Source organism: Ammospiza nelsoni, chromosome 2 (assembly GCF_027579445.1).
Source record: "Ammospiza nelsoni isolate bAmmNel1 chromosome 2, bAmmNel1.pri, whole genome shotgun sequence".
Classification (NCBI taxonomy): domain Eukaryota; kingdom Metazoa; phylum Chordata; class Aves; order Passeriformes; family Passerellidae; genus Ammospiza; species Ammospiza nelsoni.
Genome location: NC_080634.1, coordinates 112221865 through 112246667, shown reverse-complemented (window position 1 = coordinate 112246667; position 24803 = coordinate 112221865). Strand labels below are relative to the sequence as shown.

The 24803-nt window shown below is 39.7% G+C and overlaps 1 protein-coding gene across 1 annotated transcript in view; it reads left to right on the top strand.

Moving 5' to 3' along the window:
• The window catches only part of MED14 (mediator complex subunit 14), a 34556-nt gene extending 10135 nt beyond the window's left edge, over positions 1-24421 (top strand). The window contains exons 8-31 of the mRNA XM_059466398.1: positions 278-410; positions 938-1088; positions 3557-3668; positions 4268-4393; positions 5183-5261; positions 6808-6967; positions 7352-7546; positions 8089-8223; positions 8648-8724; positions 10255-10415; positions 10694-10840; positions 10932-11023; positions 12254-12406; positions 12605-12874; positions 14090-14245; positions 14778-14889; positions 15503-15634; positions 16681-16863; positions 17533-17768; positions 18475-18654; positions 18841-18948; positions 19387-19512; positions 20121-20310; positions 23824-24421. Of these exons, the coding sequence (XP_059322381.1) occupies positions 278-410; positions 938-1088; positions 3557-3668; positions 4268-4393; positions 5183-5261; positions 6808-6967; positions 7352-7546; positions 8089-8223; positions 8648-8724; positions 10255-10415; positions 10694-10840; positions 10932-11023; positions 12254-12406; positions 12605-12874; positions 14090-14245; positions 14778-14889; positions 15503-15634; positions 16681-16863; positions 17533-17768; positions 18475-18654; positions 18841-18948; positions 19387-19512; positions 20121-20310; positions 23824-23897 (3488 nt within the window). The 3' untranslated portion in view covers positions 23898-24421. The remainder of the gene's footprint in view (positions 1-277; positions 411-937; positions 1089-3556; positions 3669-4267; positions 4394-5182; positions 5262-6807; positions 6968-7351; positions 7547-8088; positions 8224-8647; positions 8725-10254; positions 10416-10693; positions 10841-10931; positions 11024-12253; positions 12407-12604; positions 12875-14089; positions 14246-14777; positions 14890-15502; positions 15635-16680; positions 16864-17532; positions 17769-18474; positions 18655-18840; positions 18949-19386; positions 19513-20120; positions 20311-23823) is intronic.
• The last annotated feature ends 382 nt before the right edge of the window (positions 24422-24803 follow it).

The window sequence follows — 24803 nt, the reverse complement described above, 5'->3', positions numbered from 1 at the left end:
AGGTAGTGACAACCAGAAATCTGTAAAATTGGGCTGTGACTTTCTTGTCTATCAACCTGTGCTAGGTTAGAGTTTAGAAAACCACAGAAATAAACCCCTTTGAGAAATACTTGGTGCTGTTTATCTATCTGTATCTCTGGATTAGTACATTTGCATGTTTTCAGACAGCATCTTATGTGACTTAGATGACAAAAGGGTTAATGCAGTATACAGAAACAGCTTTGTGTAGTACAGAGACTTCCTGGGCATCTTATATTTCCTTAGCTCCATGCATTAGACTCCTTCTGCCTGGCTCTGCAGCTGGAAGTGCTGCATTCCCAAACACTAATGCTGATCCGAGAGCGCTGGGGTGACCTCGTGCAAGTGGAGCGCTACCATGCAGGGAAATGTCTCTCACTCTCTGTTTGGAAGTAAGTTCATTTCAAAGGGATTGTTAACAAACAATTAATGAAATAACAGGAGGGATTATGTTTACCAAGCTTGGGGCATAATTTTCAGAATTGTACTTTCTTTTTGATGTGAGACTCCTAAATTCTTGTATTTAAGTACTTACATGTGTTACATGATTTGCAAATTAATGTACAGAAGAGCAGTAGATGCAGTTATAAATGAGTTTGTATTTACACGGATATCTAAAAATTGATTAGATCTCTGTCAGACTTCTACTGTATTTATTGCTTGACTTGCACTAGATAAAATTTTAAAAAGCAATCCGAGTACACTTCTGATTGTGTTAAATTTGCAGTAATCTAAAATTCTTCATGTAGTTACAGTTTACCAACAGTTCAGCTTTAAAATGTCATCTGAAACAAATGCCTTTTTCAGTTCAGCTGGCATAATGTTGTTTTTAACCAGAGCACACAGAATCAAGGTTTAGCAAAAAAACATATTTTCTGTTCTTCCAGTTGCATGGTTTAATTATTCTATTTATTTTAAGTCAACAGGTACTTGGCAGGAAAACAGGGACTGCATCTGTCCATAAGGTCACTATAAAAATTGATGAAACTGATGTCTCAAAACCCTTACAAATATCTCATGAGCCTCCACTGCCAGCCTGTGATTCCAAACTGATGGAAAGAGCCATGAAGGTAAAGGTTTGCTTTGCAGGAGACATCTAATATTGTGAATCAAAAATTCAAGTGCTTTACACTGTCAATTTGTTCAACTTTGATTCCTTTAAAGGAGCTGTTTCTAAGATTTCTAGTAAGCAGTTACTTTGGGTTATGTAATGTTTATGTGAGGACTTCCAATTGTTATTACAATTTATTTGCCTTGACTTAATCTTAGAAATTGCACCTACTTCACAATGCATTGTACCACTTGTGAGATGGAATGCTGAAGCTAGGGGGAAACAACAGCAACATATTAGTTATTATTAGGATTTGGCCTGAAATGCTTTATAGAGACACAGTTCTTCCCTTTCCTGTCTTGGAGCTCCTCTGAAAATCAGCTTCTCCTTATCACTGGAATTGGCTACCTAGCAGTGCTGTGCACTTTAGAAAATCTTGCATTATGATTTGGAAATCTTGTGCTGAAGAGCTCATGTGGTTTGTTTGTTACAAGTGTTAGGTGAAACTTGGTTTTACATTATAACTAACCAGATTATATCATGTGGCTTATCTCAATGTTCAAATTCCTGTATTTTAAAGGTGGGATTGTTGCAATGATCCAGAATGAGTAACTGCAGTTAACTTCCTACTTGGATCATGCTTCTCTGGGGATAATTCTAGATGTTGGTTAAAGATTATTAAGAAAAGCTGCATTCTGGGTATTATAATAAATCCTCTGTAAGTCCCTCAGCAGATGTGGCTGTGATACATCAGGATGTCTGTTTGTCATTATTTCTTTGGGTTTAGGAGAGTTAATAAACTGGAGTGAATGGTGTAGTCTTCACACTTTCAGTACAGTTTTTCCCCAGGGAGAAGCTCCCCAGCTCAGATCTTTCACCTGTCTCTACCTCCTGATGGTATCCTCCCCCTCCTGCACATACTTTGTGTTTCAGCCTCTTGGCCCATCGTGTTACCAGTGCTGACAGACAAGTCTGCATGGTGAATGTCAAGAACTACCAAGGTTTCAGCTACAGGGGGGTGTGGGAAACCTAGTGAAGCATGGTAGCCTTCTACTCTCCTTCTAGAGTAGGAATTCTACTGTTAGTCTAGTAAATATATACTACATTTACTAATTTAGCTACTAAATATAGAGTTGATTTAGTGAAGGTGCTGTATTTATGTGTAAATCTAAGAACATACTCTTTATTTTCAGCATCTGCTGAAGATCCCCTGGAGCTGACACAGTCTAAGCTCACTGAATCAAGTCTGCAGCCTGTAAATTAAGATATGAGGTCACTGTAAATTTGAGATGTATCAAAGTTAATGCTGTCCCCCTTTATGAGGACTTGCTTAGCAAAATTATCAGCTGTGGTAAATACAGTGCTGTTGTAGTGTTTGAGGAATGATCTCAGCTGTAATGACGTAGATGGCACACTGGGTTTCTGTTTGTTTAAGATACTGTATAAAACAGTGGCACAAACAAACATGTTTATCTGAGCAGGTTGTTCTGCATTAACCTACTGAAAATTGGATGGAGCTAAAGAACATGTAGTCACTTAGAGGGGAAGATTTAACCCATTGCAGCTGCTAAGGTGAAATGTTGTAGTGGATAAAGACATCCATTTTTAAGGCCTTGTCTTGCAAAGCTTGTCTTTAGGGGAAGGTCATTCTGGTATGCAAAAGCTTGCACCACATATATAATTCTCTTCTGCATTTATCTCCTGTGCTAGAATAAAATTTGAGTTTAATTCACCTTGAACGGCTTTGAAAGCAATGTGATGTTACCTAGAAAAAAGGTTTTGCTGTAATCTGGAGCTTTGCTTATGCAAAATATGTGAATAATGTGACTGGAATGTGAATGAATGTGATTGCAAATGCTTTAATTTAGATTGTACAAGTAAGTTACAGTGAATATAAGTGGTGGCATGAGCTTCAGCACTGGCAGTGCAACAGAATGTAGATGCATGCCCCTAGATCCTTCTGTGTTCAGTAGAGTTGGCCATACTCAGTGTCTGTCACTGCACTGTTACCCTGTTAAATTTGTTGGATTTCATGTTACAGCTGCATTTGTGTTTGTGTAGAGGCAACCATATCCTAATGAATTGTTGCTTTGGGGTGTTTTGTGTTTGGTATATTTTTTCTTTAGCTTAAGCTAGTTACCAATGGCTGAGAAAAAAAACTTAAGCTGAAAATGGACCAACCTTGATCCAGAACAAGTAGGTCTGCACAGGGAGTGGCAACAGCATAATTTGTAAACTGTCTTTTATACCTTCTGTTAATCTTAGCTCAAAACTCCTCCCACTGCCTGCACAGACAGAATCTCATGGTAGCTTGTTGTATTTTATAGTGCTCCAAATCCTCGAGTTAATAGTCAACGTGGCTCACCACAGTTCTAAGCAAATTATTTCTGAAGTGATTGTTCCATTAAGTACCTTTGTTCCAGTGTGCTAATGCAGAAAGTCTACACATCAAATATGAGCTTACTCAAGTATTTTTCTTTTTTACAGATTGACCACCTATCAATAGAAAAACTCCTAATAGACAGTGTCCATGCAAGATCTCATCAAAAACTCCAGGAGCTGAAAGCCATTCTTAAGAGCTACAATGTTAATGACAATTGTACGTGTTTTCTGATGAAGTTTTCTAGTTCATTTCCAGTTGTGTCTAGGGATGGTTTCCTTTTCTCTTGATGTTTCTTGTTTTCATTAATTTAGATTTAAAAAAATCAAGAGAAATGTGTTCAAAAATAACAAAACTTAGCTTTGAATTATTCTGCATTGATAATTGTAAAATAGCCATACATCTAAATGCAGTATAATAAATGAAGCTGGTAGAATATTGTAGTCTGGCTTGAAGGGTTAAAATTTGCCTACTGTAAAAGTTGTTTGTGTTCAGAATTGAAAGCAAATCTTTTAAACTACTTTTGGTTGAGACTTTCTTTAAATGCTGTTGAAACTTTTGGAATTTAGATTGATAATTGTGAAGCAGTGAGTTAAAGGATATTTGAGGATTAATAATCTTCAGTTTTGGTCTGCCTTTTCTCATTGGTTTGTCACTGAGAAATTCTTATATTCAGATTCCTCTCTATGTCAACACTATAATAATGTGCAAGTAAAGTTTGTTTCTCTAAAAACAAACAGGGTTTTTGATTATAATTGGCTAAGTTTTAATACAAGTTTGAATTTTGAGTGAAATTATTAACACCAATTTTTTTTTAGCGTTCATTGAGACAGCTCTTCCCACTCTTGTAATTCCAATTTTGGAGCCATGTGGTCGATCAGAGTGTCTGCATGTATTTGTTGATCTCCACTCTGGAATGTTCCAGCTGATGCTGTATGGTGTTGGTAAGTAGGCCCAAAACCAGGAGATATTTCATATCTTGCAAGAATCCTGTGCTATGAGGTAATTTTGTGGGAGCAATTCTGTGAGATCTGCAAAGTTTTGTGAGCAAATGAACCCCACACTTGGGTCAAAATCTAGGTATTGGAGTTTGAGGAATAGAAAAGAGGATCTTAGTGCTTAAGTGTCACAGTTCAGTTAAGATTACTTTAAGAGGACAACAGATAATTATTGCTGGGGGTCAATGCACTTTATATTCTTTATGACTCATGATTCCTGGCTTGTGCTGTTAATGGATGGGGTCATTTCATGTGGACCTGAGAATTGTATGATGTGACCTTATACACTTTGAGTTACTTTTGTTCAAGTCTTAGCTTCAGGTTTCCCCTTGCTTAAGAAAAGAAAGGAAGTTATTTTAGTTTATTTGGTTAATAACATCCTGCTGTGGTCTTAAAAGCATTATGGATCATCTGCTGGTACAAGGGACAACAGTTACAAGTTGCATCAGAAGTTTAATCTCAATATGAGAAAGCAATTCTTTACAGAAAAATCAGACAACACTCTGAGAGTTTTGGTGGAGTCTGTATCACTGGGAGGTGTTGAAGATGCAGTTAGATCATCTCATCTCTGCTCCCTTCCCCACAAAAGGTTGGACCAGAAGGTCCCCTTTGAAGCCTGAACCTGGGCTGTTATATGATTATGAGATCAGTTAGATGAGACACTTTCAGTGAGAATTTGAAGTTTTGTTTGAAGGACTGATGCTAAGACCATTCTCCCACCTGATGTTCTTGCAGATCAGCTGACTCTTGATGACATAGAGAAGTCTGTTAATGATGATATGAAGCGAATCATTCCTTGGCTTCAGCAGCTCAAGTGAGTGACTTGTACAATTCACTTTGTTTGTATGGAATGAATCACCACATTTGTATTCTGGATGAGGACACTTGCATGGCTTTGGGTTGTACCACACCAGGGGTTATACTTTCTCACTATTGTAAGCAACCTTGAGTATTTGTCATCTCTTCTAAGCAGTGAAGGAAAGTCTGGTTTTATTTGGAATTGATTCCATAGCCCTGCTTTAATTTTCTTCCTTACAGGTAGCCTCATGCATTGCCATATGCACACTTTGCTTGAACTCTTTTCACTTTGAAGTAGCAGACCACTTGCTTCCTGAGAATCTCTTTTTCTGTTCATCTTCTATGTCCTTTATTGCACTCTGTTTCTACAGCTGAGCTCTGCTTGTTTCTCAACAAGAATGATCTCACTTCTCACAATACAGAGGAAAAACCAGGAAGTGGCCTAGGATGATTTAAATAATACCTGTTTATCTTCTTGCACTTCAGCCCTTGCTGGTTTAAGTCTCTAATCTTCCTTCCATAAAGCCCTGAGATATAAGCACAAGATACATTTGGCTCCCATAAGAGGTTGTAGCAAATAATACAAACACAGTTTGCATCTGCATGAGAACTGAGTTCCACCTGCTCTGTCATTTTGGAAATTCCCAGTGCTCTGAGTTAATTGCAGGGTGAAATCTCTATTTGAGGAATTCTGCTTCTAAAAGAAGCTTGATGATGCATGAAGCACTGGCACCCTGGAGAAACTAATCAACCTCCCTTTGTTATAAATAATGTACTTGAGATAATGGCTTGGGTAGTGCTGCAGTTTCTGAGCAAGCTCAGCAGTCCACAGAATGTCTTTTAGGACTGCTGTATCTGACATGTAGTGTTGTGATGGAGAGGTGCTGAGCACCCCCACTTCCCACTGCTGTTGTCAGTGGAAGTTTAATGAATACCCAAGCCATGCATTTGTGAGCCCTTTCAAGCCTAGCTGGTCTCCCTGGCCTTGCCACTATAGGCAAAATCCATTGGAGTAGGACAAAGTTAAATTCTAAACATGAGACTAAATTTGGTGTCTTCATCTCCAAACTTATTCAGGTGAATGAGTTTGTTTATAACATAGCTCAGAGTGACATCCAGCTTCAGTGACTTTCTTTTACTGTATTGTTTAACAGCATATGTGAGCAAAGATTTTCCTTTCTATACCAAAATGTAATTGAAGATTCCAGATTGTCAAGTGACTGCAATCTGCATATTTTTTAATGTTTTCCTTCTATGTTTTATAATGTTTGTAATTTCATATTGTAGTATATAAAAATTTATTCAGCAAATTATTTCAGGGCTTTTCTTCTTGAACTAACAGCTGTCTGTTAAGCTGAAGACAAGATGTAAAGCTAGTGATAAGGAAATATAAAGTAATGACATTTTCAATGTGATTTTTCATTATTTAACTTGTGCTTCAGTGATAGATGTTGGCTTAGAATATGACTAGCTCCTAATTTGACACTAATGCTCTAATACACTGCAGTGTATTAGAATCATGAAACCATCTCAGGGTACTAATACCTTTATTTCCATGCAAGGTTCTGGCTTGGACAGCAGCGCTGCAAACAGTCTATAAAACATCTGCCTACAGTGAGCAATGAAACTCTTCAGCTAGCTAATTATGCCAGCCACCCAGTGGGAAACCTTTCCAAACACAAACTGTTCATCAAACTCACTCGCCTTCCCCAGTACTACATTGTAAGTAACTGAAAAGTGCTTCTGTCTTTTGCTTCCTGTCATGGATATCCCAGGCAGTCTGTTGTACTGTTAGCTCTTAACATTAGCAGCCAAGTGGTTGATGTAATGTTTAATTCCCTCCTCTCCCTCTCTTCTCCTGTGGGTTTGTTAAGCACTCGGGTTCACAGAGAAGAAGGCAAATACAGATTTATTACTCAGCAACCTTCCCATTCTCTGTGTTTCCTGGAAGGTTTGGTCTTTCTTCTCTTCTTGGTTACCTTTCCTAGCCATAGTAATAATACATTGAAAAAACTAATGTCTGTTCTTTGAAGAGGAAAGGATGGGAACTGAATTAGACTTACTCGTAGCCTGAGAACCTTCTCGATTTGTTTTGTTTAAATACAGGTTGTAGAAATGTTTGATGTTCCTGGCAACCCCACAGAACTAGAGTACAAGTACCATTTTCTGTCTGTGAGCTATGCTGAAGGAGATGACAGCCCTGCCACTGCAGTTTTACTACAGCAGTTCAAACCAAACATTGAAGAGTTGGTACTGGACACAAAAAGTGGCAAACAAATGAAAAGTGGTGTCAAGCGCAAGGTACGTGTTCCAAAAGCCACGGGGGTGGTTACAGAGCATGAAAGCTCAGCACAGGTTCTGAGCATCAATTCCAGCTCCAGTAGCCATGTTTCCAGTGTTTATATGGCTGACATCTTACTTTGGACTGCTTCCCTAGGGAGGTGCTGGGAAAGTGTTTAGTAACAGTTGTCCTTCAGTTCATGCCAGGCCTGCTCTGCTGCTCTCAGAGCCAAGGCAGAGCTCTGTGCAGAGGAGTGTGTAAATATTGTAGAGTGCTGCTATCTGTGTGATACACTTTGGGCCATGTGTGGATTTTGAAGGACTTGCAGGGGCTGATAAGAGTTATTTCTTGGGGCCAGGCTGACATGGCTTAGTGATCTCTTAAATACTGTTTTAAGGACAGGCTTTAACTGAATTGTTTCAGTCCTGAAGTGGATCCTTCCAGGAGTTTGTGCTCAGGGTGTGATTCATTTAACACTTAGATGAATGAGGTCATTCTGTGACATCTCTTCAAAGTGTTTACTCCAAATATGCAAGTACATTGGTTTTTATTTTAATTCTAGTTATCTGGAGATCCATGTTCCATAGAGCCCAAGAAGCCAAAACGGTCAGGAGAAATGTGTGCCTTCAATAAAGTGCTAGCTCATATTGTAGCCATGTGTGATACAAATATGCCCTTTATAGGGCTTCGGATAGAGGTAGGTATTAAAAAATATTTTTTTCCTTCTTCCCCTCCCCTGCTGCTGATTCTGGTGTCTAGATGTGACTCTTGTGGTCATGTGCTCACTCTGGAGTTCCCCTGCCAGCTGAGCCCTGGTGACTCAGTCTTCTGCACTGTGTTGCTCTAGTCTGACTTGTTAGAGCTGCTTCTCTTAGTACCAAGCACTGCAAAAAGCTTGAAAAGTTGAGGGAAAAGGGAAAATGAGGATGAAAGATGCACTTGTGGGAAGGGTTGGGAAACAACTTTATACCAGATTTGCACAGACTGTTTTTTGGCTTTCCAGTGCTTGAGGATGTGAAACATCTGTCACCCTCAGGGGGGAATAAAAAAGTCCTTGAAAATGTTGCAAGTTCTTTGCTTGCCTTTTTACTTGGAATAACATTTTTCTTGTTCACTCCTAGTTATCCAATATGGACATTCCTCACCAGGGAGTACAAGTAGAAGGAGATGGCTTCAGCCATGCAATACGTTTATTAAAGTAAGAGGATATTCTCTGTGTTTCATTTTATTCCTGTAGATACACTTGAGAGAAAAAAAAAAAAGACTTGTTTGGAGATAACAATAAGAATATCAGGACAGGGACAGGATTTTTGTTTGGGTTTTTTTTTTCCTTTTATTTTTTGGAGGGATGTTAATACTGTCTGTCTTCTACTTGCATGTGAAGCACTGCTAGAGAAAGGGGAAAATTAGAGTAGACTAAGAGCCAACTACAGATTTTTCACTTCATTAGCCTAAACTGAGGGACTCTGAAAACAGTTTGACAGTCCTCCATCCTTAAATCCAGGCAGTGCTAAGGAAGAAGTGGTGATGATTCATGCTTCATGCAATTTTAGATCAGATCAGAGGCCTATATACTCCATATGCTATTTGACAATTATGTGAAACTGCAGAGGAAAATGCCAGGAATCCCAGAAAAGACAATTGCATGGTAAAGAGGTTGTAGAGGAAATATCTGAGAATCATACAGTAATTTAATAGGTTATTTAGGCCCAAGTGCAGGACTTGGTATTTGTTTTCATGGAATTCCTAAGATTCCTGTTAACTTGTTCCTCCAGCCATCTGTGATCTCTCTGAAGGGCAGCCCTGACCTCCACCATGTTAAGTGCTCCCTTCAGTTTGTCATCATCTGCAAATTTACTATTCTTCTGTATCATATAGGTACTGAAATAGTTAAATTGAAATTCTTAATAGCAGGCCAATAGTATCTGCCTCTGTGTTAACCCTGAGGAATCCAGCCACAAGCAGCCACTAACTGGATCTGCAACAAATAAAGTTTAAAGCAGAAAACCACAAACCCCAAAGACACCTCCTAGAGTAAAACCTTCATAATTCCTTTTCTGCTGCAGAAATCTACCGTGACATCAAGGCAGCAGTGTCCAAATGCATCAGGCCCTACCTTTTTAACTTGGCATATGAGCAGAGAACTTGTGAGCTGAAGTTAAGGGTAGAACATGAGATTTCTGGCTAGATCCTCAAGGAATTTGAAAAAGAGTTTGGCATGTTTTTACTTAAGCTTTATTTAGTCTGTCCCCTGAGCTCAATTCACACATTGGGATACGAATAAATTAGTGAGTACTAAGGGAACTGCCAGGTTGTTCATTGCATGTAGAGCAAGCTTGTTCTACAAGGCAAATGAATTCATATTGCCACAGAACTTAGTTATTTTCATCTTTTTTGGCTTATTCCTCTGTATAAGAGCGTTATATTGGAGAGCTCTTAGTTCACCAGGAGATAAGGGCAATTCAGCAGATCTTTTAACAGTCTGTAATTTGCAGGTGTTGAATCCATATAAAAAGTGGTCTTAGCTCAGAGTGTTTTTGTGACACACTTATTACAGTCCTTGAAGAGGAACAGGTTATCTCACTGCGCAGTCCAGCTGTCTCTGCTGTTGACTTGTTCATTCTTTCATGTGCAGACTTGGGAGTCCTTCAGGAAATATTAAAAGGCAGTGTTGTTACTTGTGGAACTGCACTGTGTCTAATGGAGATTTTGTTTTTGTCATGTATAGAATTCCTCCCTGTAAAGGTGTAAATGAGGAAACGCAGAAGGCTCTGGACCGATCTCTTCTTGATTGCACTTTCCGACTACAAGGTAGAAATAATCGCACGTGGGTGGCTGAGCTGGTGTTTGCAAACTGCCCTCTGAACAGCACTTCATCCAGGGAACAAGGCAAGTTTCACTGAGGAACACTGGTAAATTTTGTTTCTTTGTAGTTTACGTTGTCTGGTCCGGTAGTTTTAGTGTCTTGGTGTAACTGGACAGCTGTCTGCTCCTAAGATTTCAAATAGACAGCAGTGTACTTTAATCAAAATTCTGACTGCTGAGTTAGTGCATTTTTATTATTTCAGTGTGCTTCCTGGTCATTTGCCACATTTCACTCACAGTCTGTAAACCACAGCTCAGGAACCATGGGGTTGCTTAGTATTTCCCATCTCCTCACACTGCAGGACCAACCCGCCATGTTTACCTGACGTATGAGAACCAGTTGTCTGAGCCAGTTGGAGGGCGCAAGGTGGTCGAGATGTTCCTCAATGACTGGAGCAGTATTGCTCGGCTGTACGAGTGTGTCCTGGAGTTTGCACGGTCCTTACCAGGTACAGAATCACCTCCTTTTTGTCAAAGTGATGGGCTCACAGATGACTTGTGATTTTCTCACTCTAACTCCCTTCCCTCCTCTTTCCGCAGACATCCCCAACCACTTAAACATTTTCTCAGAAGTTCGGATCTACAACTACCGAAAGCTTATCCTTTGTTATGGAACTACCAAGGGGAGCTCAGTGAGTAACTCCTAAATGCATTTCAAATGTATGACTGAAAACAAAATGGGTAGGCTTAGACTTCGCAGAATTTTGCTGTACAATTTTTCTTTGTAGTGGAATTAATATAGATGAATGTAGAAAAGACAGAGGGTGCCACATTGCTGATTTGCTGGGTTGCTAGAAGTTCAGTGTTTTTGAGAATTTCTATTAGATGCTTTATATTGTGGGAAGGACAGTTGTGTGCTTCTGACTGACAAAGGCTGGTGTGGCATCCTTTTTCTGAAAAACTTTTTGTAATGTTGTTACTGCTCACTGCTGTACTGGGATATATGGATGGATATGTGTAAGCTGAATGCCTAATTATGCCTTAAAAGAGAGGACTCTAACAAAGTTTTAAATGTGTGCTTTCAATATGGTGTTTATTGATTATTTTGTAGCAGTGCTGTTCTCTTGTTCAGAACTCTAGCTTCTTCTGTAGTATTTGAATTTTCAACTTTTAATTACTTAAATAACTGAGTACTTGCTCACGTCTTTGTGTTAAGTACAAGGTAGAGGAGGAAGTAAGTGCACATTTGTTTCAGATTAAGAATATAGTTTTGTCTGTAACTGATGTGAAGTAGCTTGATACACTTGCAATTTGCTTCCCGGGACCTTTGTGTGTTCATTTTCTATGCTGAATTTTATAAGAGTATTTTTATGTGCATTTTTGTGGGAAGTGTGTGTAAATAAATATATATATATATATATGTATACATAAATACATACATATGTATGTTATATGTATGTAAGTAGCCAGAGCAGCAGTATGGACTTTGCATTTAACTTCCTTACATATTATCTAGTACTCATTTTTGTGTAATGTAACTTAGGAAAACCAGTCCAGCTCCAACAACTCACTAATCAATTTTCCACACCACAAATCTCTCAAAGTTCAGTTTTCTCTCTCTCACTTTGGCAGAAAAGATTCTTTTGCTTTTTGGTTGAGTTGCTGATATAAGCACCCAGTTCTTTGGTTGCTAACAATCCAGGCAGCTAAATGGGTGTTAAACCTGAGGGTGCCTTTTTTTTTTTCTTCACAGCCTCAGCAGCTTTTGAAGAAGGTGAATTATGAATCTGTTGAGGTTTGATAGAAAATGAGGGGAAGATTAAATCTGACCAACTTTCTTGCTATAATCTCTTACTATAACCTCGTTATTACAACCTACTTGTTCTAGCTTCCAAGACCATTTTATGTTTGTGGCATTGCAGATCAGCATTCAGTGGAACTCCATCCTCCAGAAGTTCCATATTTCACTGGGAACAGTTGGCCCAAACTCAGGTTGCAGTAACTGTCACAACACAATTCTGCACCAGCTCCAGGAGATGTTTAATAAGACGCCAAACGTGGTGCAGTTGTTACAGGTAATGTTCTAAAATCTTCTATCAAGACAATTGCAATACACTAGGGAGCTGAATTCAGATTAAACTGTTCTCTTCAAGGGTGTTATGATTGTTTATGAATCTCATTGCCAGAAAGCAATTTTCCCTGCTATGCCTCATTTTCCCTGACCTTTCCTTTTAGATGAGCTACCTGACCTCTCACTCTCCGCTCTCTCCCAGGTTTTGTTTGACACTCAGGCTCCACTAAACGCCATCAACAAGCTCCCAACCGTGCCCATGCTGGGGCTGACACAGCGCACCAACACTGCCTACCAGTGCTTCTCCATCCTGCCCCAGTCCCCCACGCACATCAGGCTGGCCTTCAGGAACATGTACTGCATCGACATCTACTGCCGCAGCCGCGGCGTGGTGGCCATCCGCGACGGCGCCTACAGCCTCTTCGACAACAGCAAAATTGTGGAAGGGTTTTACCCCGCCCCTGGGCTAAAGGTGAGCACCCCTCTGTTCTCTGGCAGCTTGTAAAGAAATGAATAAAATGAATTCTCACTTGGAAGTGTGAATGTGAGGTGAAGAGCTTGGTGAAGGTTTTCTTTGTGGAGGTCTGCGGTCCTTCCAAAATTCTGAGTGTAGAAGGAAGTTTTTGATTTGTAGATCTGTTAATTAGTTTGAATTAAAACATTTCCTTTTTAAAAAATAGCATCAAGTGCTAGGCTTTTTTTTTTCTTCTTATCTGTGTATTCAGGCATCCTTTTGTTGAAACTTATGTCTAGGCTAGGTGTGTGGTCCAGGATTAGCAGCAGCTGCTCCTCACAGACTGTTCTGTGTGGCAGTACAGTGCTCATAAGTTGCAGGTGGGACAATACTCCATGTCAGATGATTCTAGACAGAAACTTCTCTTTTAAAACAGTTCCCATCAGCATGTGGCAGGAGCCTGTGTCTTTCCTTCTAAATGCAGTGCTGATTCACTCTTCCTTAAAAAGGAATCTGTGCACACTGACAGAATACCTGTACCAGGTATTATACCTGTACCAGTGCTAGTTATACTGAAATACTGGAAAATGGCACCCTTTAAAAAACAGATTAATTTGCTAATTTTTTTTTCCTGACAGTTGCAACTGAATATTGATTTTCTTATATTGCATTTAACTGATCCTTAACATCTGCCTCTTTAACAAATGCCAAATGAAAGGCTAAGGGAAAGAAGGAGATTGTAGATACCAGTGTAAAGTGGTAGAAGAGAATGTAAATGGGAAGGTAGAGGAGGAACTAATTAAATAAAGTTGGCAGATTACTCTGGGTAGAAGAGAATGCTGTGGAGCAGGTGACTTAGATGTTCTTAACCAAACAGGGCAGTTGCAGGTGTGATACAACAGCCCTGTAGGTTCTGGATACTCAGGAGTTGTTCTGGAACAGGTATTTTTAAGTGTAGACTTTTCCTTATCTTTAAGGAGAGAATAAAAATGTTGGTATTTCAATTTACTGGAAATATTTCTTGTTACAGAGCCAGGTGTCTGTTTATTAATTGATATATTTTGCAGACTAATTACACTGTAATTAATGAATGCCCACTTTAGTTCCAGAGACTTGCCTGTCTCCTATGTGCTGTAGCTGATAAAGGTAGTTTTAAAGCTTAGCAAATACTGCCTTCATTTGTATAGTAAAATTTAAATGGGCAAACTGCTAACAAAAGTGCTTTTCCCACAGACATTCCTGAACATGTTTGTTGACAGCAACCAGGATGCACGGAGACGATCTGTAAATGAAGATGACAATCCACCCTCTCCCATTGGAGGAGACATGATGGATTCTTTGATATCACAGCTCCAACCCCAGCAGCCACCACAGCAGCCACAACAACAGGTACCCTTCAGGCAAAATAAATGCTTATTGTCTTCCACAACAGTAGATTTCTAAGAACTTCATGTTCTAAAGGGATTAGCAATAACAAAATGGAAAGGGAGACTATAAACCCACTCTGCTGTAGAATTCCCCTTCGGGCAAAATGTATTAATTTATTTTGCATTTCTCATTCCAGTGTAAACAGCCCATAGCATATGAACAGCAGCTTTGGAAGGTCACATGAGACTTGCTGCCTAGAAGCAAAGGACTGAGGGAGGGAAAACAACTGTTTAAGATAAAAGATGGGAGGGAGAGTCAGGAGGCTTTGCTGTTGCAGGGTGACAGATAAAAGGAGAGAGGTACAGAGGTATTATGTCTTTAGAAGAAACTGAAAAGAACAGTGAGCACTAAACAAGATAGTCTAGAAAATCACACAACTGTGTGGATGAACCTGTAAGACCAAAGCCTCATTACTATTCTCCTGCATATACTTAATTTTTGTTTTGGTACAAAATGATCAAAAGTTTTTATTATCCTGTGTTGACAATTTCAGCCATTTGCAAAACAGGCAGGAGCCTCTGGAGCATATCCTCTCACCTCACCACCCACCTCCTACCACAACACCGTGACACCCTCCCCGTCCATGATGCACACACAGTCACCAGGTAGGATGGCTGGGTCCTGTCCTAGAAAAATAAGTCTTTGTGCTTGCATGTTTTTTCTATTATTTGAGCTGTGTTTAGCCCCAGATTAGCCAAGAGAATGCACCTTACAGTGTGGGGAAAAAAAGCAGGGTCCTGCCATGCGTGTTTTAGAAAGTATATTTTGAAGCTAAAAAATCCCATTAAGTAAAACTGCTGTCTTTAGTTGTGTAATAATGGGGTCATTTCATCATTACTGTTTATAACTTGCTAAGACATAAACCTGTTAATTTTCAATACCTGCTTTTTCAGAAAAGCTTTTCATCACCAAAGTTCTGCTTTCTGCTCCCAGCTGTTGTAGAACAACAGCTGAAAATATTTAAATTTGAGGAAGGGCTGGGCAGGGGGGAAATGCCATTCTTCAAGCCAGATATAATGGGAAGTTTCCTTTGTGTGGTAAATCAATCTGAAAAATATAACAGTCATGCATGTACAAAATAAAGTCATTGAGTGCAAAAACGAGTTCTCCTGAATCTTGTTTGCTGTCTCCCTAAAAATGAGGGAGCAGTTGATAGAAAAAAATTAGAACAGAAAGATGGGAAAGGTGTATGTTAAATGATGTGATGTCTTTGATCAGGAAATTTGCATGCTGCAAGCTCTCCTAGTGGGGCTTTAAGAGCACCATCACCAGCATCCTTTGGTCCAACTCCTTCACCTTCCTCTCTTGGAATCACAATGGGACAAACAGCTAACTTTGCAAGCCCACATGGTGAGTTCTTTACTGGCAAATGTAAATGTACTGACAGGGAGGGCAGATTTGCTTCTTAAAATTAAGTCTTCCAGAGCCGATCTCGTTAATTGAGAAAAAGTCATTGGCTCAAGTAGCTGTTTTCATATATGTGAGTGTTAATTGTTAACAGTAGTCAAAAGTAGCTGCATGGCATGTTGAGGTGTTCCTAACATGTTAAAAATGGGCTCTCAGTCACTCCTTTCTGCTTACTAATGTAGGGAAATTCAGTGTGGTCTTGTAGCTGTCTTGTAGAACAGTGGCTGCAGCTTTTAATGAGCATTTTCTTTTGTTAGATTAGTTAGTGGATTTTCCCTACTTACATTTCCTGGAAAAATAATTGGAACAGGTTAGAAATCCATATATTTGCAATGTGAAAATGTTGTCAAAGTCTGGCTGGTTTGACATATCTGTACGTGAGCAACATGCCTTTTGGTTGTTTCCTTTATTAATTTGGTTGGTTTTTTTGGAAAGCTGCCAAAACAATCCTTTGTGTAATCACAGTGCATTGGAAACTGTTCTATAGATCACAACAAATGAGCAGTTCAGATGGTAATTTCCACACATCAACAGTTTGACTGTTGAGATGAACAAAGTGAGAGAGATGTACCACAGGGTAGGTTTAAGGTTCTGATCAGTCTGTAGAGCAGAGATACCTTTGCAGCAATAACTGTAAGATACTGAATAAATAAGGAACTGTCAGGCTGAGCCTTCCTTTGCTAAGGAGCAGTAGAAGTCCAAGTCTGTAGGCAAGAGCTCCTTTTGGTTTAGAACCCATTACTTGTTGAACGTGACTATTTTCCTTAATATTCTACTTTTTAAAAAACACAGCCTGGAAACCCTTGAAGTCTGTATCTTGATTTTTACTCTCTGCCCCCACTCGTGTGTTTTGTGTGGTTGTAAAAAGTAGTCTGAAAGCTTGCAGGCACTTTCATGCCTTACAGATTTTGGTAAGCCTCTTTTAGATGTTTCTATTAGAAAGCCTTTTACTTTTTAAAGAAATAATAATGGTCTTGTAACATCTGTAGGTACCATAGACCCAAGCTCACCCTACACCATGATGTCACCCAGTCAGCGTGCAGGGAACTGGCCGGGATCTCCGCAGGTCTCTGGTCCATCACCAGCAGCACGGATGCCTGGAATGTCACCAGCCAACCCTTCCCTTCATTCACCTATCCCTGATGCCTCTCATTCCCCACGAGCTGGAACAAGTAGGCTTCTTTATCAGTGTTATAACTGTGAAACACTCATGTTAAATATTTCTAGTTGTGTTCTTTTTGGTAGTTCTTATGTAAGTCTAACAGTCCTTACTGTCCTTGTGCAGTAAAATGTCTAAGGAAATTAAGCCTTGATTCTGTCCTACTTCAAATCTTCAATAACAAATTGGAAAAGTGACCTAAAGCATACAGCATAAATGTCAGCAGGATTGATGATAGCTTTTCTTGCAGTGCAGAAATCAGTCTGAAACTATTGAACTCCATGACTAAGAGAAAAGTCTTCAGAGTGAGAGCAATGATAGGCACATTTGCCAACCCAAATACTAACTTTTCACATCATAGATTTGTGATGCTGCTCTTGCACGACTGATTTAGCCATCTTTACATCCCATTGAGTTTGTTGTGCAAACTTGCTGTCTGCTGGCATGCTGCAGAAAGAGGAAAAGGGAGGAGGGTTTTAATGTTACTGAGACTCTTTGCATGGGGTCAGGGTCAAAACTAATTCCTTGTCTGTCTGATGCCTATCACTAGGCAGGCAAATTCTAAAATAAGAAGGATTGGGCTTTGGTCCAGAGGGTTTATGAATAGAGATAATTGAAGTGAACATATATCTAATGTTTCAGCTTAAATCCTCCCTTACTGCAAGTCCTTGTGTCCCCCCAGGTTCCCAAATCATGCCAACAAGCATGCCTCCCCCTCGGAAACTACCTCAGCGCTCTTGGGCTGCATCCATTCCTACAATCCTCACCCACAGTGCCTTGAATATTCTGCTCTTGCCCTCTCCTACCCCTGGGCTTGTGCCAGGACTAGCTGGCAGCTATCTGTGCTCCCCTCTTGAGCGATTCCTTGGGTCAGTGATCATGAGGAGGCATCTTCAGAGGATCATTCAGCAGGAAACGGTATGGTTTCAGTTTGAATGGACCTGTGGGTATGTGACTGCTCTGTGTCCTTCAAATCACACACAAACTGAAATGCTTCCAATAAAATAACTGTTTGCTGTTAGACTTGTGCTGTACTTTTCTGATTTTTGCCATCTAAAGCGTCAAAATTTAGAGAAATCTTTTATTTCCACTTCTTTTCCACACGAATTAGATTTGGTCAGGTGAAATTTGGTAATTGTTAAAATAGCAAGTCTATGACCAAGTTTCAGATCTAAGTCTATGACCAAGTATATGATCTAAGTTTCAGATGCTGTGGGTTTTTTGGGTTTAGCATGTCCATTGGGAGTTTACTAGAAAAGCCACGGGGTTACTGTGGATAGCACTCCTTGGCAGGATTTCCAGAGAAGTGAGTTACTAGTTAATGTTAATACTCAGTTGAGAATGTTGCTTTAGGGTTTGGAACAGACAAATGTGCCTCTTCACTTCTGTGGTGTGGATTCAGTGACAGAGAAAGAAGCCAAATCTGGCATAAGCTTAATTCTCAAGACAAATTTACCTGTATTAAAATATCACATGTTTCTTTCTGGAAAGGGAGGTTGATCACTACAATTTGGGGAGGGAGTGAGAGAGTGTGTCTGTCTGTGTGTGTGTGTGTCTGTCTGTGTGTGTGAGTTTATGCCATTTAATGAATGACTAATTGACGGTCTATCTCCTTTTTATTCAGCTACAGTTAATAAACTCCAATGAACCAGGTGTCATAATGTTTAAGACGGAGGCACTGAAATGCAGGGTTGCTCTCAATCCCAAAACCAACCAGACCCTGCAGCTGAAAGTAACGCCTGAAAATACAGGACAGTGGAAATCAGAGGAGTTACAAGTTTTGGAGAAGTTCTTTGAAACAAGGGTATGTACTCAAATCAAGCATGTTGATGTTTTCATGTTTTGCTTTTAATCTCTGGTGTTGTTTTGAGTAGTCCTGTTGAGTTTCACTGGCATGTGTAAGAGCTGCAAAAGATAAAACTAACAGCTGTGCATGCTGCTTGCATATTTATTATCTAAATAGGTACTACTAAATAGTGTCTTTCTTTAGGTTGCAGGACCACCTTTTAAAGCAAACACCCTGATAGCCTTCACAAAGTTACTAGGGGCTCCCACACACATCCTCAGGGACTGTGTACACATCATGAAACTGGAGCTGGTAAGTCATCTGTTCTATTTATTTAATTCACCCAACTTTGGTTGTTATATTTTTGAAAAAAAGCTGATGTATCTTTATCTACAAATACACAAATTACTCTATATTTATATGTAAGTTATTTAATGTTATTGGAGAAGTTTTCATTTTGCTGCTAGCTTTCCTGGAAACGCTCAAAATTTCCTCATTTAAACTGATGATTTTAAGGAACTGCAGACATGTTACAACAGGCACATGCATAGACTGACCAGAATCTTTCTGATTGTGTTACTGTGCTCAGTTCTTTCAGAGTTACTCTGATTTCTCTAAACCTGGCAACATCTGCAGGTTTAGCTAAAGAGGCACATTGTACTTTGTGGTGCTTCCCTGTTTCATAGCTGTGTATGTCACTGACATGAGAACTTTGCTGTTCTTTCTCTGTGCTGCTCTCTCTCTGAGCAGTTCCCTGACCAGGCAAGTCAGCTGAAATGGAACGTGCAGTTTTGTTTAACAATCCCTCCCAGCGCTCCACCAATTGCGCCTCCAGGAACGCCTGCTGTTGTGCTGAAATCCAAAATGTTGTTTTTCGTAAGTAGAGCTATCTCTTTTAAAATTCTAACCCTGCATGTCTCTGAGATCATCACGAGTTCATAGCAAAACATGAACCCACTGTATCTGACAGCTGTAATAGCTGAAAGTGTTGTGCTGTTTGGAATCCTCGATTTGCTTCGATCTCTTTTGTAATGAGTTCGGTTTGTATTCCTACTCTCCTTCCTACTAAAGCACAGCAGCTCCTCGTGTTTCGTGTTCTTGGAGAGATGTTGACAGTATATAAAGTTCAGCTCCCTCTGGGCTGCATTTTCAAGTGCTCCCCTTGTGGGTGTTTAGTTCTTCGAGGCACGAACCACCTAGATGGGTGAAGTGCACATTAGTGGTGCTGGGAGAGGAGAGAGGGATGAGATGTTCAGAACAAATCTACATTAGTGCTGTGCCCGAGGCAATGCTCACTGTGGGGTGCTTTTCAGAAGACAATAGTCTCCACCTGACTGATAATTTCTCTGTTACAGAATTGATGTTTGAAAACAGGGGTGGGAGTACATGCTGTCTGTAGGCCTGGAGTGTTTATCTGTATCAGAAGTTGCACTGAAGTACATGGTCATTTCATTTAACACACTTTTTGGGTTGTTTCCCCACAGCTTCAGCTAACACAGAAAACAACAGTCCCACAGGAAGCTGTTAGTATTATTGTCCCAATTATTTATGATATGGCTTCGGGTACAACGCAACAGGCTGACATTCCCAGGCAGCAGAACTCTTCTGTTGCTGCTCCAATGATGGTTAGCAATATTCTAAAGAGGTTTGCTGAACTGAATTCACCACGACCAGGTACTGTACATGTCCAGTAGATATATCAGACATCTGTGACAAATCTCCAGTGTAAAACTAAACTTCTCTTAAGTCTGAATTCTTCTTGGTTTCTATCTTACTTCTTTAGTGATTACAAACTCCTGATGTGACAGGCAATACATAATTAATAGGAAGTACTGGCAACACAGCAGAAGGTTGCACTGATGATTCAGGCCGGGTTTTGCTGTTCTGCCCAAGTGATAGAATGCATCCACCTCTTGTTGGCCCAACTCTTGCTGCTCAGTAAGAGTCACACTTTTTGACAAATGGGCCTAGAATGAGTCACAAGAAATATGCTATGGCCAAGTGTCAGTTTTCATGGTTAATTATGAAGTTACTCAGCTTAACAGTAGCATGTAAAGGGATATTAAAATAGTTACCAGAACTTGTCCACGTGCTGTGAATGATTTAAAAGTAATTGCAGTGGTTGTATACTCCTTTGTCAGTGTGCCCACTAGCAGAGGTGCATACAGTTCTGTCCACCAGATGTGCTGTGAAGTGTTTGAGCTAGGTTGTTCTGAGTGTTCATTGGCCTGTAGGTAGTGCACTGTGAGCAGCGTTGTGCTTTGCTTTCCCTCTTGTTTGTCATACCTTTTATTTTTCTTTTATTATCTAAAACATGGAAGAACAGCAGCAGGTTCTTTGGGCAGCATGTTGTCTGTTAGCAGTGGTTTGGGGTCCTAGTACACAGATGGCTCATAAGAACAGTAACTTTCAGTTCTGATGAAGAACATAATTTTTCCAGTAATCCAGTGAATAGATTGAAGTTGTGAATCCAGAGGTTGACTCTTACTTCTCTTTTGTATAATTACTCATCTCGTTGTTATGCAGTAATTTTAACTATGCTTGATGGATTCTTTTGATTGGTAGAACATGAGCAATGTTTACCTTAAATTGGTGTGGCTATGCAGACATTTCTGAAGCTTGTGATGGGATTTAAATTAATATGCACTTTCTGTTTAACATGTAGTAATAGTGTAGGTAAATAGGAGAGAAGGTAACCTTGAGAGCATGTGGAGTTTCCTGTAGGAGTTTTGTATGTGGAAAAGAGCTGTTGTTTGTATGACACTTTTATTCCAAAATACATTAACTAAACTTCAGGTGTTGCTTTTGGAAGGTGCTTCCCTACAGATTTCCCCTGGTGTGGGGAGGGGTAGGTTCTTGCTTTGCTGTTTGTTATTGCCCTGAGTTGTGCTTTAAAGTAAACCCTCCACAAAATACCATAAAATACCACAGGCAGAGCAAGTAACTGTCAAAGCTGCTCTGGAGATGTGTGGTGAGATGTTTTCTGATGGTCACTAGATAGATCAAAATGGACAATTTTTGTTTGTTGTGCAAGTTTTGAAGCAGTTTTAGAATCCAGTACAGGGAGCAAAGTATAGATGGGGGAAAAAAGCATAGGAAAAGCATTGGAGCCACAAGCAGAACCGGCCCAGGCAAAGGAAAATGTAGCTGGCTGAGCAGAGGAAATTTCTAGTAGTCCTTCCTCTAACTTCCAAAAGAAAGAATGAGTGTGTATGATTTTATTTATTTCCACCATCACCCAGCAAAAGTAGGATCTTCCCTGAGGATACTTGAAACACAATTTCCTCTGGTTTTATTGTCGAAACATAAATTATTATAGCTGATCAAAGAGAAGAAGAATACCTTCTTTTCTTGACCATTGAAAGGTGATAGGAGAGCCAGCAGATAAAGGTAGATAGCTGGGAGACTTCTCTTAAAACAGCAGGACATGGGAGATCCCAGATGTGTGTCCTTTGTTGTCTGATGCTCCTCTGTCTTCTGCTGCTCCTGTGCTGTACCCAGGATTTTCCTGACTTTCCTACCTGTTAGTTCTCTGCTGCACTAATTGCAATCTGCTTGGTTAATAAGGGAATTTTTCACTGTTTGAGTCAGGAAGGAGCAGGGCCTCCCATCGTGCACAGCTGATGTTACTGGCACTGTTGTTGTAACCTGGAATCAGTGTTGCCTTGTTCTGGCTGTATCTTTTTTACCTTTCTCTCTTTGTGAGAAAGTATTTTGTATTCAGCTTAATTTTCCTCTTAATAAAATGGTAGTGCCTGAAAAGTAAGTTCTTTTGAAAGAGTTTTCTTTTCAGATCTGTGGGCAAACACATTCTGCTGTGTTTAACAGTAAAGTGTTGACTCATTGTGAGTACACATTGTCTAAAACCACTTTACCTATGCCTCCATGGGAGAAAAGACTTTACTTTGGGGAAATGCTTGTATGAACTGAGAGAAAATCAATGCCCCGCAATAAAAAGCTTAAACTTGAGTTGTAAGTCCAAAACCTACAGTATGTAGTGGACATCAATCTGGTAAGGAAATTAAAGTCCCTATGGATGCTGGAGGTGACCCTTAGAGAGGAGCTCAAAGGACTTGTGATGATTCTTAAAGCACTTCACAACTAAACATTTTTCAGTGTCTGTTTTTCAGTGATGCAGTGGATGGTATTTAGCCCAGATTTGTAGCTTTGATATGATAATGACTTGTCCAAAATAATCTTGGGAATCCCTAGTCTGGCAGTTAAGATTAATGCATCCCAACAGGCTCTGCTCTTATCTCTCTGCTCACACTGTTGCTCCTTCAGCAGCAAAATTCAATGTCTTCTCATTGATATTTCTTGAAATATGCAGGAAAAATTCAGCCCACAGTGACCAGGTTTCAACAGTGGCTACTAATTGTATTCTCTTAGCAGGAAATAGTAGATGAAAATCACAGCTGCCTGTTGCTTCATCTTTTGTTGTTCTTACTAACCCTTTCACTTCTATTGGTTTTAACTTCTTTAAGCTATTCAGAACGTGTGTGTTTTTGTCAACAAGTGCTATTTAAAACTTGGGGTAGCTGTGGCTGGTTTTTCCTCTCATTATTGAATCTCAGCTGTATGAAACAAAGTCCACCTGCTCTGTATTTTATTTTGCAGTTTGGATGTCAAGGGTAGAGCCAAAGCAATTTGGTTGAAAGAAACAGATTGCCCAGTCTTGGAATTAGAAATGTTTCCAAAACTAAGCTTAGGACAGAAAACATCTTCCAGCTGTTTCAGACTTCAGTCTTTCAAAATGTTTAATTTCTGCTTGTAGTCAATAGAAATAAAACTTGAAAAAGTTGGGTTATTTTTTTTGTAAGATGAGGTGCTCTTAATTAATAATATACAGAAAAAATCCGACCACAGTCCATGTCCAATCAGTTCTAGCATAGACTCAATCTGACATTCAAAAGCAGTTAAAAGTTAAGAGCTACTTGCAATTCCACCAGCAGCAAGAGCAGTTCTGGAAAAGCTGGAGCTCCTTCAGCTGGTAACTCCCACAAATCCCCGACGTCCCTGGAGGCTGCTGGGGTTTGGGAGTGGCAGCCTCTGCTCCCTGGGCTCTGCCCTGGAGGCTCAGTGAGGAAGGGCTGTGGGTGTGGGGCTAACCTGTCTCTTTTCCCTGCTCCAGAGTGAGGAAGGGCTGTCCGGGGCGCGGTGCTAACCTGTCTCTTTTCCCTGTTCCAGGTGAATGCACAATATTTGCAGCCGTTCGTGATTTGATGGTTAATCTTACGCTGCCCCCTGGGGGGCGTCCCTAGACACTTTTAAAAGAAGGCTGAAAGTGAGACAAAACAGCAAAAAAAATTTAAAAAAAATAAAATAAAGCCTTCAGTTAAAAGAGGACGTTTTAATTTTACCTTTTTTTCTAAGAGCTAACTATAAACTGGCAAACTTTCAGGGATGCACTTTCATCACATGAGTATCACCACGACTTTTGTATAGTGCTGTTGTATAGTGTGTTTTAATGGGAGACACTTCAGACTAGGTAATAGATTGAAGTATCAGCTTGCTGGTAATAGATTTAATATTCTGTTTTATACTATAAAGATTATGAAAATGCCAAACTTGTTTGTTTTTCTGTTTTTCTTATGTTTTGGTGTAATAGTCTTTTTTTAAGGCAGGTCTGTCATTTTTGAATACTGTAAAACTGTGACAAACTTTATATTGAAGCTGTATTTTAATATGACTGCTTTGAATCCTTAAACAATTTATTTGGGCTTGTTGTAAACATGTCCCCAAAAAGCAATATTTAATAAACTGGATTAAAAAATCTTAAACTGGATGTTGTATCATCTTAAACTTTATTCTTCTCTCCTGTAGCCACTGATCAGATCTCTTATGTTCACACTTCCTGCACTATCTCTTTATATGATCTTGGTTATACACACACACACACGGGCTGCTAACTTAAAAACCCAAACAAATCTTTATGTATTTATCCTCTGGGTTCCATTTGTTCCAAATCAGAGTAGAACAGAGTTTGTTCATTTTCCTGGTTGTAAAAATAATCAGTAACTACTTAAAATGGTGCTTCATTTCTTATACCAGGAGCTACATCTCTTCTGTCCCAAAAGTAAAGCTCAGTGGAAGAAAGAACCTTTTGTCATCTTCTATGTAATCTGTACTGACAGACTCTTGTCTTATTGCAGAGGCGGGTAAGGTAG